Source organism: Oxyura jamaicensis, chromosome 1, assembly GCF_011077185.1.
Source record: "Oxyura jamaicensis isolate SHBP4307 breed ruddy duck chromosome 1, BPBGC_Ojam_1.0, whole genome shotgun sequence".
NCBI classification, from domain to species: domain Eukaryota; kingdom Metazoa; phylum Chordata; class Aves; order Anseriformes; family Anatidae; genus Oxyura; species Oxyura jamaicensis.
The window spans coordinates 5372134-5386412 of NC_048893.1; the positions used below are offsets into that span (position 1 = coordinate 5372134).

The 14279-nt window shown below is 41.1% G+C and overlaps 1 protein-coding gene across 17 annotated transcripts in view; it reads left to right on the forward strand.

The window, feature by feature from the left end:
- CELF2 (CUGBP Elav-like family member 2) overlaps positions 1-14279 on the forward strand; it is a 565285-nt gene that overhangs the window by 428951 nt on the left and 122055 nt on the right. For 16 of the 17 annotated variants that reach the window (XM_035315484.1, XM_035315498.1, XM_035315490.1 and 13 more), the window contains one exon: positions 905-1101. In XM_035315484.1, coding sequence (XP_035171375.1) covers positions 905-1101 — 197 coding nt within the window. Of the gene's footprint in view, positions 1-533; positions 739-904; positions 1102-14279 lie in introns of those variants that run through there. The other variant, XM_035315499.1, reaches the window with a different exon arrangement.

Consider the following 14279-nt stretch of genomic DNA (forward strand, 5'->3'; position numbering starts at 1 on the left):
TTCCTAAATCATAACGTGTCATATGTCTCACAGAGCGGGTTTTTTTTGGTTAAGTGCTTTTCCCCAGCAAAAGTGTCGAGTTGTTTTGAACTTAGATGGACATCTGGAGATCAGATAGGGTAAAAATTTATGGGGTGTGAAAAATTTCAAACACTTAATGTCCTTTTCATGGAGAAAAACTTTTTGAAGCAGCATTTTAGTTCTCCGAGCAAAGGAGGCAATCTTGTCACTGCTTTCTCCTTTTGAATTGTGCATTTTTTGTGTGCTAGGGTGCAATAAACAATGTGCTTTGGACTGGCACTCTGCAGACTGCTTTTCCTTTTTAAAGAGCGTAGGCAACTAATCGGCAGCGACCAGCCGCATAGCTGGAGTGTTTTCCATTCTAGGCAATATCATACTAATTTGATGCACACATGGATGCTTCACACAATCTGCAAATTCATCGCTGGCATCTTGCATTAGTCATCTGACAGATTGCCAAGTGTTTCATATTCCTTTCATGTGACTTTATTACAAAACACGCACACACACACCAGCACTGTCTTATTTCTGCCAGTAGCCAGTTTAGTGAGAATTCACTGCAGTTCTGTTTACAACAGCCATGGAGAGAAATCTGCACTTCCTTGCAACTCTCCTTCACTTTAAAATGCAAAAGTACCGGTCTGCATTGTGCAGCTCTCTTCTTATATAATGACATTAAGCAGCAGCCTGCAGAGAAAACCAGACTCAATGAAAAATGTAATTGCGTTGTTTTTTGTTCATAATACTTATGCTATTAATTAAATAGCAATTTTTTTTTTTCTGCTGTGTGCCAATTGACATCATCTTCTGCATCTAGCACACATGAAAACTGCGTAGTCTCCTAACTTGCCTTTTCTTTTCCATCTCCTTTTCCACTTTCTAGTAACGGCACAGCTAACAAGATGAATGGAGCTTTGGATCATTCAGACCAACCAGACCCAGATGCCATTAAGATGTTTGTTGGACAGATTCCCCGTTCATGGTCGGAAAAAGAGTTAAAAGAACTTTTTGAGCCTTACGGAGCTGTCTACCAGATTAATGTTCTCCGAGACAGAAGTCAGAACCCTCCCCAAAGTAAAGGTACAGTAGTTGTACTCTGTTTACTTTCAGGGTGTGTTTTTTTTTGTTGTTTGTTTTTTTGTTTTTGTTAGTTTTTTTTATGGTCTCACTTTGTTTTAGGATTTCCAAAGAGGTTTGTATCTGGGCTGTTTTGAAGCATACTGTGTCGAGCTATGCAGCAGTCCTAAGAGGAGAGAACCTGAATACCTATCGATTACTGTCTTCCTCTTCTTCTTAAATTGCAGTTTAAATATCTGTTATCTGGAAGCGAGCATTCCAACTGTGCAAAAAATAACAAAAGATTGCCGTCCTTGTTTAAATTATTATTGCCCAGAGACATGGAAACCTGAACGGTCACTTTCCCAGGATTAGCTCATGAAAAATATAATTTTCTACTTCCTTTCGTTTCCTCTCTTTGCACCCCAGGTGGCAATAATTTTCAGGATACAGAAGGGGGAAAAGGGTAGCAGTGGGTTCTTGCTACATCATTGCTCCCGAGGCAATAAAAATTAAAAAACAGTCGCCCTGCCCTTTTTCAAAAATCTGATTTCTTTTTTTTTTTTTTTTTGCAGTCATGTTAAAGGATTGATTTTTGGCACTAGTGTTTTTCTAAAAGAAAAGGCTTTTTTTTTTCTTTCTGCATTTTTTCATTCACATATAAAGTATTTGTCCTTTGCTTTCTTTAAATGTATGCCTATGCATATTTACGCATGTGACGATTCTGTGTACTATAGTTATGTAAGTATAGCATAGGCTTACTCATAGACTTAAAGTGAATATTTTGTTTCACACAATGCTTTTTTTCTCCCTACACAGTATACTTCCATTTACACTTTGAGATTTGAGAGTTTCAGATATTAAATTATTGCTAGCATTGCAAATAATTAGCACAGCTCAGAGGTATAGCCAGCTGTGCGTGCGTTGTGAGATTACTCAGTAGTTATTCATTCTTAGTCCCCTCCTACCGCTGCTTCTAAAAACCCTTATGGAGAATATCGTAAAACGATTTTGTGGGCTAGCAGCTCACTACCGGTGCAAAGCAGCACTCCTGAGGTTTCCAGTTCAGCGAGAGGCGATCGCTGTCGCATGCAGCACGCAGCACAGCTCGGGTGCTCCTGCACTTTAGTGCAAAGCGCTGCCCAGACTCAGCATTTCCTCCTTGCCCCAGTATGTGGCTGAGGATCTTCTTGGTGGTCTCCTCTTTGCTGCCCCAATTTAAGGGTTCTCGTGCTTTGAGTGATACTAGTTCATTTTGGTTTGCCTGCGTGTGTCACTTCTGGTTAAAGGGATGTCTTTTTTATCTTGGTTTCACACCAGCATGGGGGAAGGGCTTCACGTCACCATACCTTGCTGCTTACCAAGTCCCATACCAGACTACTCTCTCCCACCAGTACTACAGAAGCAGAAGGTATTTTTTGTTGCAGTGTTTCAATGCAGTTCTGCTTCCAACTCCCTCCATTCCCTAGAACTGATGTAGCTGAGCATGCAGACCCCTGCTACGTTAGCACAGTGTCCTCGCCAAGTGTCTTTTTCTTGTAATGCTGGATAGAAGATGGTATTAAGAGGTCAGGCAACTGGATTTTCAGCAGTCCAGGCTGCTATGGATGAGCAAACTCTTACTTAGTTTAAACCACTAAAATGCTGAACTTTGAGACTCGCCCATTTAGAAAGAACTGATTCCTGGGCCACAGAAATGCCTTCCCACTAAGCAGTAAATGAAGTGGGAATGATATTGTGGTTAGACAGAAGAAAGTCATTGATTGCTGTTTCTGTGGTGTTTCCCGTTACATCGTACCTGTCTGTCAGGCAGCTGGAAGGCATAAGGATTAAGCACAGGTCATGCCAATCGTTGTAGGCTAATTATGAAGGCTTGTAGTCCCCATGTTCAATATTCTTCTTGAAAGGTGGGTTTGGGTTTTTGTTGTTGTTGTTTTGGTATTTTTTTGCTTAGACGCCACTCAGAGATGATGGTTTTATGTCAGTTCAGACATTATATGTTTTAATAAGCAAATGAAATTAATCCTCAAGAAAGACAGAATAACCTTCAGACTTGTATTTCCCTGACACAGCAGCGAGCTCCCCCGTTGGTCAGCCTTTCCCGTGGAGGCTCTGGAGCAGTGTGTCTCCATGCTGGCTCTGTCCTTCCTCCTGGCTGAGACTGCCAGCAAGGTTGCCAGATATAGAAACCGCTTGAGTTTCGTGTGGGTATCTCTTGACTAGGAACGATTTGTATTTTCTTAATCCAGTAGCACAAAGGATTCTGTGTGAGAGATTAAGAATCTGTTATAAACCAAAAAAAAAAAAAAAAAAAAAGCCCTGAAAAATGTCTGATAGTCTTCTTGTCATCACAGTGCATGAGAAATGTGTCGCATATGCCATGTAAATGGTTTTTTTAATGAAGCTGAGCTTTGATTTTTTTTAGGGGCTGTGGGTGAATTCCATGCTCTCCTTCTGTGCAAACAGCCACACAAAACAACTTTTCTATTTTACTTGAGGTGGGTGGATTGGGGTAATCCAAAGCAGCTTCCTGTCCCGTCTCTGCATCACCTCCAGCTCTGGAACAGTGCATCAAGGGGATGCTGGGGCAAGGTGGCAGTGGAAAAAGTCCTTCTTCAGTTTCATTGCATGGCCATGGTTGTGTGTCATGCCGGACATTCACAGCCTGATATCACTCCGATTTTTTTTTTTCTTAATATTCTTCAAGCCATGAATTACAACGATGAAAATGCAAGTTAGTGTTACTATGCCACATGGGGCTGGTCGTTTTCTTTGAAGAAAGGCATTTTGATTTTTGAAAGATTTCTCTTGTACCAGACAAGGGCTGTGTATTTCTGTTAGCTTGGCCAAGGGGGCTTCTCCAATTTGCACAGGCTTTTTCTCTGATGAGCTGTTTATGAAGCTGCAATCTGAGTCTCTCCCGATTCTGTCAAAAATAACCATCGGCTGCTTCTCTCTCTCCCGCTGTTATTAAGGCTGCCTTTCATACCCTCCAACGACAGACGGCCTACTTCATTTCTTTCCTACTTATACTACTTGCCAGCTCTACAAAGCTGAAGCTGGAGGAAGAGGAGGAAGAGAGGTAGAAAGCCAAGTTTTACTCATTTTGGAAAAAACAGAAGAAAGCCACATTACTTCCACAGAAATACTGCTGCTGTGCAGCTTTGTTAATTGGGTCTTATGCCACAGGAATGGCTGCATTTCAATGGGTGATGGTCGAATATCCTCCTTAAGTAAGAAACTCCTCTTGCTTTCCAGAGCCTGCAGTTCTCTGGTTCTTTTCGGATGTGTGAAAGAGCTCAGCAAAGTAATTTGACTTTATGTGTTTATCCCCTGTTGTTTTGTAAGACTTTTTCCTCTTTCTACAGCAAGAGAAATCCGGGGGATTAGGTAAACTAAATACACACACACAAAAAAAATTGGCAGGAAATCCTGCAGCACTGAAATAAATGGCACTTTCAGCTTCTGAGGGCTAAGGGGATTCAAAGTCTCGGCAGATCAGCTGTCTCTGTTCCCAGTCCAGCTTGCTCCCTTTGTATAAATTATTCTGGGTGGATAGATGACTTTTTCAGAGTAGTTATTAAAAAGAGCTTCTGTAAGACCTCAAACACAGCAAGCTCGATGTGAAGGCAGAATCCAGTGCCACCAAGGTTTCTCCCCTTCCCCACTGCTCTCATAAGCTGGAAAGATTTCCCTTACTGCCTTTCTTTTGGAGTTGCAGTGCTGAAGCAGGCAGATGGCACAGGGCTACTTTTCCCCTCTGAGATGCAGCAGAAGTGTCTCGGGTCAGAGCTGCGATGTCATTTTTGTGCCTTGCCTCTGTTTCCACACCTGTTAATTCTTGCAGGGATCGAGGCCCCCCGAACTAGCCACGTGAGGCCTACCCTGCTTGTGCAGCAATCTCGCGCCAGAAAGCAGGGGAAAGGCACCAAGGAACAACTGCCTCCCTCTTTCCTCGTAGCCTTTCACAGACCCTTTATCAGATTAAAGGGAGGATGCTGAGTGAACAAGGATGTGCTGTAGTTAAAGGCCAGTGTTTATTATTATCCTATTTAACATGGTAATTTAAGTCTACCGGGAAGCGAGCAGAGGATTCTGATAATGAGGCATTCATCTGCTACATCCAGGCGAGACAGGATGGGCAAGGCACATCAGAGGCACAAGTTATCTGGCTGTTTTGGGTACCAGCTTGGCTACAGGTTAGTCCCTCAGAAATCCTACTGCACTTGCAGGCAGGAGGAACAGCTCCCCATCTCCAGACCCCTGGCCCCTGCTCAGTGCGCTGTTCTCAGTTGGGGCAGGAGGAAACGAGGGGACTCAGGCAGTCCTGCATGGGACCAGAGCACTGACACTCAGCTTGGCACACAAACCCACCCTGACCATACCAAATAGCACCAAAGGCATTAACCAACTGCTCCTTGCCTGCCCTTGCGTCACCACTCAGCAGATTGCACTGTGTCTTTGCTCCGAGAAGCAATTTCAATGCACTATGTTTTGCAAAACTATTTGAAAAGTTCCTTCAGCCAGCACTCCGGGAGTCAGGGTTTCTCCACACATTTTCCACTGACTTACTTTGGGTTTTGAATGCCCTCACAGGTCCCCATGATTGTTGTTTAGCTTGTGCAATCTGATGATTGTGTCCCAAGCATGCTGTCAAAACCACAGGACTGGAGCCCACAGCCTTTATGCATGCATGTTTTAGACTAAATTTTAGTGATCACAGCTGATCTATCTTGTGTTATAAACTTGGGCTTGAAGTCTTTCATGCACTAGATGAAAAAGTGTGTTTTTTTTTTTTTTTAGCAGGTGCCATATACACCATATAAAGTATCTCACAACAAAGACTGGCAAAAGCCAGATGCTGCTGTTAGGTGCAAGCACAACAGAGAGGGAGAACAAGTGATAAAGTGGAGTTTTCAACTTTTCAGTTTCTTACCTTGGGGTGTTGAAATTTAAGCCTTAAAGAGACTTAATTCTAGAATTTTATATGGGTCATAAGTAGCGTTATAAAATATGTTGTAGATGTGAGCTGATTTTTATAAAAAGCAATTTTTATTCGACAGATCTACCAGAGTTTTCAAGAGGTTTTTCTGAAAGTGGACAGGTGTGAAATTGTGTATATAATCAAGCTGGATTTCCCAGGGGCATTTCACACAGTGTCACACGGGAGACTAATACATACAGCTGCTGGTGAAGCAGAGAAGGGCCCATTTTCAAACAGAGAAAGGAGCTGGTTAGATGATCGAGGGCAGATTAGAATGGGGAAAGGTTACGGGCCAGGGGAAAAAAAAGGGGCTGATGATTGGAGAACCACAAGGACTGGTATTGGAGATCGATACTTTTTCACTCTCTATGTAAATGGCTTTGACAGAGAGAACCACTAAGTTGTTATCCAACTTTTTGGATCATGCAGAAGGGGCTGGATGGGGGAGAAGCCACCTGATAACCTGGAGCAAACAATCCAATACAAAGGGACTCAACTGGGTAAAACGAACCATGAGCAAGAGTAAATTTGAGTTTTGAGTGAATACAGGTGTTGAATGAGTATATTTTTCAAAGATTCAAGAGCAGGAGAGGATTTGAAGAGTGCACGTATCATAAAAGGACTAACATGATGTTTTGTATCTGTGTGGTCAAAAAGGCACTGAAAATGCGAAGCTATATAAATGGGACCATTGAATACAGCTTTCAAGGAAATACCGTACCACTTAGAGAAGGATTTTTTTGATCATGTTTTAAACTACAGTTACCAATATTTAGCACCATTCTATAGAAAAGGGCAGAGGTCCAGAGAAGAGCAGCGTGATTTTGTATGAAGTCGGGAAGGGTTAAGCTACGGTGAAAGGTCTAAGAAGGTTAACTTGTAAAGGGCTTCAAGCATTGACTTACAAGAAAGCTAAAAGGAGAAAAGCTGTGGAAGAATACAGGACTGTACCTTGGTTTGGAAAGAAAAAGTTACAAGGGGATATGATTGAAGTTTCTGCAGCGTGTTGAAGTGCATTCCGAAGGCAGGAATAGATCCCTCTTTCAATTAATATTGAACCCCAGGATTGCACAGCACAGACTTAAGACTGAGAAACAGCAGGCCAAAAGGAAAAAAAAAAGAAACTTCGTAAGTCAAGCTTTCTTCTTCCACATGCAGAGTAGAGAATGGTCTTCCAGAAGCAGCACTAAGGAAAGTTCCTAAAGAAACTTTTCCCTTTCTTGCTTCCATTTCATATTTCAAAAGTGTGCCTGGAGCTCTATGGGGCATGACCGCTCCCCACATCCCAGCACAGTTTAACCCCATAAGCAGGACAGGCTGCCTGGGCTGTGTGACAGTGGCTTACCTATGCCCAGCTGGAAGAGGGTCTGTGATTTCTGGTGACCCCTGATATTTTTGGATGGCTTTGAATAGAGGGAGCAGATGAGGATAACGTCCCATCTCATGCTTGACTCCAAACCTGTTGTCCACATAAATCATTCTCACTGTATGTTCTCATCATTGACTATGGCAAGAAAGTCAGCCACTTTTAGTACCAAAAAGTATCCCAGCAAAGCAAAACCCATCTAGTCAGCCTGTGCAGAAGTACTGGAGGGGTTTTGTGCACATACTGTAACGGGACTAGGGGGGTTGTGCTTGCAAAACAGGAACAGTAGAGGAAGTTGGGGGGATTGGGTAGAGAGTGTGGTTTTGGTTGTGATATTTGAAGAGGGAGACAGAATACAAAACCTTCCTTACCCTTGTTTGTGAAGTTCCTCTATACAGCATGTGAATGACTGGAGCCCTACAGAATTAAACTTTATTTTTAGGCATCATTTATCGTCCTGTTTTTGCAGTATTTATCACAGCAGGAGCTTGGTCCAGAAGTGAGGACTCTAGGTGTTGGTGTAAGAAATTAATAAATATAACACATCTCTAAGGGATTGAAGTAGATTGCTTTGGAGCTTGTCGGTGGTACAGTTTTGTTGCAGCTTAACTATGATTTACAACTGTATATGAATTTTCAAAATTAAGTTAAAACAGCATAAGCACACTGCTAATTAAATCTATGCTGAAAAAAAGTGCATAAACTTGAATAAACTACATGAATCAGTTTAGTTAAATTGATAGAAAACCCATATGCAGATGAGCCCTTAGAAGAGTAGGACTTCATAATCATTTGTGGTTTTCTTAATAGATCTCTAATGTTTGTATCTGATAAATACTTGGGGAAAAGGCACGCTAAGTAAAAGGATGCTTGAGTTTCAATTCAAGCATGAAATAAATCCGAGTACTTTCCAGATTCCTTTGAAAATGCCAGGAACACAGCTGAAAATATGTGTTCAATTTTCCCGATTGTTCAGGATAAACAAAAAAAAAAAAAAAAAAAAAGCTGAAAAGAAAGGTTGTGTCTGGTTGTTTTTTAATTATTTTTAAAAACAGTTGAAGGCTAATGATTGAGAACCGGGGGGCTTAAAAAAAGTGTCTGTTGTTAACACAAAGCTGGAAAATAATATATTGTACGGTAGCTAGAAAAGGCAGGCAAAGCTTTGTTGTAATGTTAACTTCTTCAGCACATCATACAGCATTTACATACAAAATATTTTAGAACTTCACCAAAAAATCCCAAATGTTTTCAAAATATAAATGGGTAAACTGTTTTTAGTAATGCCATCATTACATCAGAAACACATAGGGAGGCAGTAAACACGTAGGGAGGCAGTAAAACAGCCTGAACTTTCAATAAAGTTGAAAAAAACAGCTAATCAAATTTCATTGTTGAATCTGAATAATATGCCAAACCTCTCTCTCACAAATACATAATCTCAAAGGCAAAAATTGTAATGCATGGAAAAAATCTAAGTCAAGTCATGCACGCACTTGCACACAGGAATTAATCAATGGGTATAATACCCAGACATAAAATCACATGCGTGTTTAAATATTTTCCAGATTGGTGCCTACATTTAAAATATGTACCTCTGCAATAATGCAAGACAATGTCAGTTTGAGATTTATGGTATCCAGTTTCTTCAGTTGCATATTAAAGCTCACATCAATGAGTTTCGATCCTTTTATGACATTGTTGTGGCACTGAAATTCTTTCCCGTTCCAATTTTCTATTAAATGAATAAACATACAATATTTATCTGCTTACCACATGAAACATGATGTGTGTTTTGTTAAAGAACAATGGTTTCCAAAAACCCTCTCCTTGTTTTATATCATTTCTAATTCCATTCAATTCTAATGTTTGCACCATTTGCTCATGACATAGTAGGAGGTTTTTGCAAAGGATTTGAGGATGAGTCTGAAATCTTCACACGCATGGAGCTCAAAGGAAGAAAGCATTTGACAACTGAGCAGTGTTAAAAATGAAGTGTGATTGTGGAGTAGCCTTATGAGCATGCCTTTCAGCTGCACTGCAGCTTCCAAGGCTCTTATTTCCATCTCATTGCTTTCTTATTCTGCTTCTGTCACCCCCCTAAAATCACACACAAGTGCACATACACACATATGCACAAATAAATAAAAGCCTAAAATTTAAACGCACAATGTTAGAAGTTTTGCTCATGAAAAGATGGAACAGCAGAGTCCAGAACAGGAGGAATTCCTCTGCCACTGCTGATATGGTGTGAGAGCCACTTAAATATTACAATGATGTGTCACAGTAAAAAACTGGAGACCATGTAAAATGTTTTAGTATAAACATGTCATCAATTTTCCTCATTCTTTACATGAATTTTAAACCATAGGGAAAGCCTTGTAAGATTCGTGTTATTCTTTATTATTTTGAAATGTGTTACAACATGAATGCATGTGTAGAATTTGCAGTGTCAATTAAATTCTGCTTTATTCCTCCCAGACTGACTGCACTGGACCTTGCCACCCTGCACTTTCGGCTGGGGCAGGATGGAGAAAGGACAGTCCTGATCTTGCTTAGGGGCTGGTAGGACCTATGACCTGCTACGTGTCAGAGTTCTGTGGCACGAATGCCAGGAAAGGCTGGGCAGTGCCAGCTGTAGTATTACTGGGTTTTTAAGACATCTGTCCATTCCATAGTGCACTGTAAACATCAGCATATTATTTCAAAAGACTAGCAAATATTTCCCTAAGGATCAGGGCTGTTAGTGACTTGTAAACCAGGTTTGAGCTTAACTCAAACCAGTGAGCTATGGGTGGAAGGCTGAATATGCCATATATATCTCCTGCTCTGTCTACCTCCGTGAAAAAAGCATTTTCAGGAATCTGTGTCTTTCTAATTACTTATAAAAACACTCTGAGAAAAGCTAGTGAATAAATTAAATTTGAATGTTTCCAGTGGATCTTTTCAGGTTTTCACTGAACCTAATTACTGTCTAATCTAAGCCCATGAGTATGCAGTTTTAAGTGGGACGTTAGACTTTCACACTGCAGATTAAACTCTGTGGTGCATAAATTCATTATTATTTTTGGAGGAAAAAAAAAAACTTCAGCATCTACTACCTCGTGGTTTTCATTTAAAATAATGACTGTGTCCAAGTCATGCATTCTTTCAGAAGAGTGAGATGAGCTGTAAAGAGGTGGGAGATTTTTTTATAATAAACTGTGTCTCTTATTTGCCTAACTGAACTGGGCAAATTTATGTTTCAAGCAACAATTAAACCGTCCTAGTAGCTCAAGATTTCATGCTTTCAATTGCAATTTTAGGGAGCTGTAATGCAATAGGGAGTAGATTAATGTAAGGTACTGCCTGCAACTTCGTGGCTGTAAGGATGAGCACCGTACAGAGCAGCACCGCTGCTTCAGCTGCACTTCTCGAGTGTTTTGCAAAGGGAGACAAATACCATCACTCTGTTTTTACCAGCTGGCAAAAAATAAGGTACAGAGGGCTGTGGGGACTTTTCCCCAAATTGTTGAGTGACTTGGAGCAGGCAGACAACAACATTCTGCCTGTGCGTGAATCAAATCTGCTGCCTGCGTTTTCAGTGCTCGAATCCCTGAGCTCTTTCGACACAAAGATTTTGTTATGTTAGCAGTGCCCAGGTGAGCTCTGCATTGGTTTGGTCACGTATTAAGCAGGTCTGGTGAGGACTGCTGTCAGAAAACAAGCCTGTAGCACACGCATAGGCGCTGGCTCCTGCTCTTCCCATGTCCCCCTCAATTAAAACAATAGGCTTCCTTTTTTGTTTGCAGATCATGGGATATAAAACCATTGTAAATTAAAAATGGACTGTATTAACCTGGGTAATTCCGCTGGGGCTTCAGCTTCTATAGTGCAAAGTGGTGTGTTGTCTCTGGCTCAATTAGATTTTTCTGGGTGTCAATTTTAATTCACTTCACCAGAATGGGGGGGGGGGGGGGGGGGGAGGAACTGTCTGTGGAAAGGAAAATGTTGCTCCTGATTGAGAGCATCCTCTATCAGTGCTTGATTGATGAGTTTTCAAATACTTAGCTGTCCCATGTTGTCCCTTGACGTCAGCTGGTACGTGCCGTAAGAGCTATACGAAAACCCTTGATGGTTCTTCATGCAGTAGGTGTTGGGTTGGAGAGGATGGAAAAGGGGAGAGTGAGATTATTCATTCCCTCTTTTTATATAACACTGCATGAAGCTAGCTTTGATGAGCCTTGATGACCAAATAGACGTGGTTATATCAAATGTCCCTTATCCTTACATACATCCATGTGGCCACACTTACAGAGGTGTAAAAGCTAAGCAGGGTTTCCTTTTGCACTACCTGAACTTGGGCACAGAGTGCTTAAAATGAGGGTTTGTCATAGAAAAGGGCCTGAAATTTTAACTGTGTATATGTGGGGGTTTCCAATGTGCTTGCCTCCGTTACCCTCAGCAGTCTTCTCTTCCTCTCTCTGTACCTGTCCTTTGTATATTTCATTAAGCTCTCAAGATGCTATAGTTATGGATATTTGTGCACACTCAAGTCTTGCTTTGCTTTAGAATTATTTTTGCCTTTTTAGGATTGTTTCGTTGTTTTATGGTGGTGTTTTTTGTGGGATTTTTTTTGGACTGACACCAGCTTCCAGCTATCAATCATTTCAGCTGCTTTCCAGTATATGAGGGGGAGTCCTGCAGGAAAACACATGTGAATATGAGGGGCAGACCTGCAGGGAAGTACATGGGAGTGCCACCAGCCCCCCTGACTGTTGTTTTTGCAATAGCTGGGCTCACACTGGGACCTGGCAGCTTCTTCTCTGGTTCAAACAGGACGAGGTACCGCAGCACGATGCTGGCATGCCCCATAGGTCTTAATAATACCATTTCTTGTGCAAGAGGTAAATACAGAATTATCTCAATAACACACCCCTTCATCTTTTTCAGAATTGAACAAAATGCTGTACCAAAGTTCTTTTAGTGTGCGTCATCTCCCAGCCCTTACATTCTCCACATTTCCAGGTGTTACCTTTCCTTTCTAGCCCTGAGCTGCTGGCGTGCCTTTCTGTGCTGTTAGTTGCTAGTTCTCACGCGGGTATTTATTGAGTTAAAAGGTGCCGTGTGGAAGTGGGGAATTATTATTATTATTATCATTATCATTATTATTTTAGATGCTGCAGTCTAAGTAGTTCAAAAAAATCTCACAACTAAAGGTCAGCACAGCTTATAGGTTTACACATGCACAGTACAAGTAACCTTCAGAAATTTCCTCATGACAAGATAAGTGCAGCAATTATATTTAAATGAGTGCAGGAGAAAATTTCACTGTAAACTACATTAGCTGGAGAGCGTAGCTGTAAGAGGATTTAATTGAATTAATGTTACTTACTATCAAATGCTCCATCTAGTGTATTGCCAGGTCTCCTTATTACTAAGAATAATATTTGGTTCATAAAGAACCCCATTCAACTAAGCACACAGCCCTGACGACTTCAGCAAGTGATTAAAGTTGAAGCATGTTCTGCACTGCTTTGCTGAATAGGAATGGGCTTGAAGGTAAGAACAAATAGTGGTGGATGTATAGGACATGTAATCACCCAGCCTTTTAAGAGGGCTGTTTATGGAGATTCCTGTTACAGATGGTTTTCCAAGTGTCTTAATGAGGTGTGATTTTTGGCATGAGCAAGCGGCCTTGCCAGTTCGAGCGTAGCTGGCGTGGATGACGGCTGCAGGAGCAACGACGAAAGGAAGCCCAGCGTATATGTACCTAAAAAGAAGCCCGTATGTATATGTAGAAAAGAAGCCCAGTGTATATGTACATCGGGAGTGGGTTAGGGTGGTCGCCGTGGTTCCCTGCTAATGAGAGCAGGAACGGATCCAGGTGGCGGAGGGGTTTTGTTCAGTAATGCTGCTGGTGTTTTTAATGCTGCCGTTAACACAGGATTCTCACTCCTGCATTATGCAAAGATGCCACAGTGACATCCGGGAGGGTATTTTGTGTGACTTCCTACATAAAAGCAGAAATGCAAATAAGCCGTGTTAACATATTCACATTATATAAACGGGAAGCTCAGACGCATGGAAACACAGAGTGACATACCCAGGGAGGTGCTTCGAGCCAGTGATAAAGATATTCACAGTTTTCCTACGCTGCTCTTATGTTTTAACCATTAAGGAGAAAACATGATATACTGGATATTTTTGCCAAGTATTTTCTAATGGCACAAATATTGAGGTATGCATCTCCTTTATGTTTGATGTTGTTTAATTTTCCTTTCATATGCACTCTTTAAAAAGTGAATAAGCCAAATCTCAGAAAAAAATATTTTATTCTCTGCTCATTCAGCAAAAAGAATAAAAATAGTTTTGAACCATTCTTCTATGCAAATCAGGAAGCAGTAGAACAGTTTCTAAAGCTACTTTATTTCTTGTTGGCCAAATCAAATGGCAAAAGTTTTTATTAACCTACGCATCTTATATTCTACAGATGCACATTTCACTCCTGAACTTCGCCCACCCCTGTTTATGCATGCAGTTGACATTCTGCTACAATCAGTAGGGCACATGCCATTCAAAGGAGTTACAATCTCCTCTTTGTTTTTGTGTTTTTGTTTTTTGTTTGGTTGGTTGTTGCTGTGTTTTTTTTTGTGTGAAAAATGTGTAATTGCCCATGTCAACTGATGTTCATTAAATGGAATTGTTTAGCTCTCTTAAAAAATCATTGATCTGTTTTTCCCCCATGAAAATATTCAACGTCTCAGTTCACAAAAGAGAAATCAGCATGTAAAGCAGGAGAATAACAATCTGTGCAGCAAGGAGTGCAAGTGCAATGTGTGGTGCATCAAAAGTCAGAAGTGCTCGCTGGCTTAA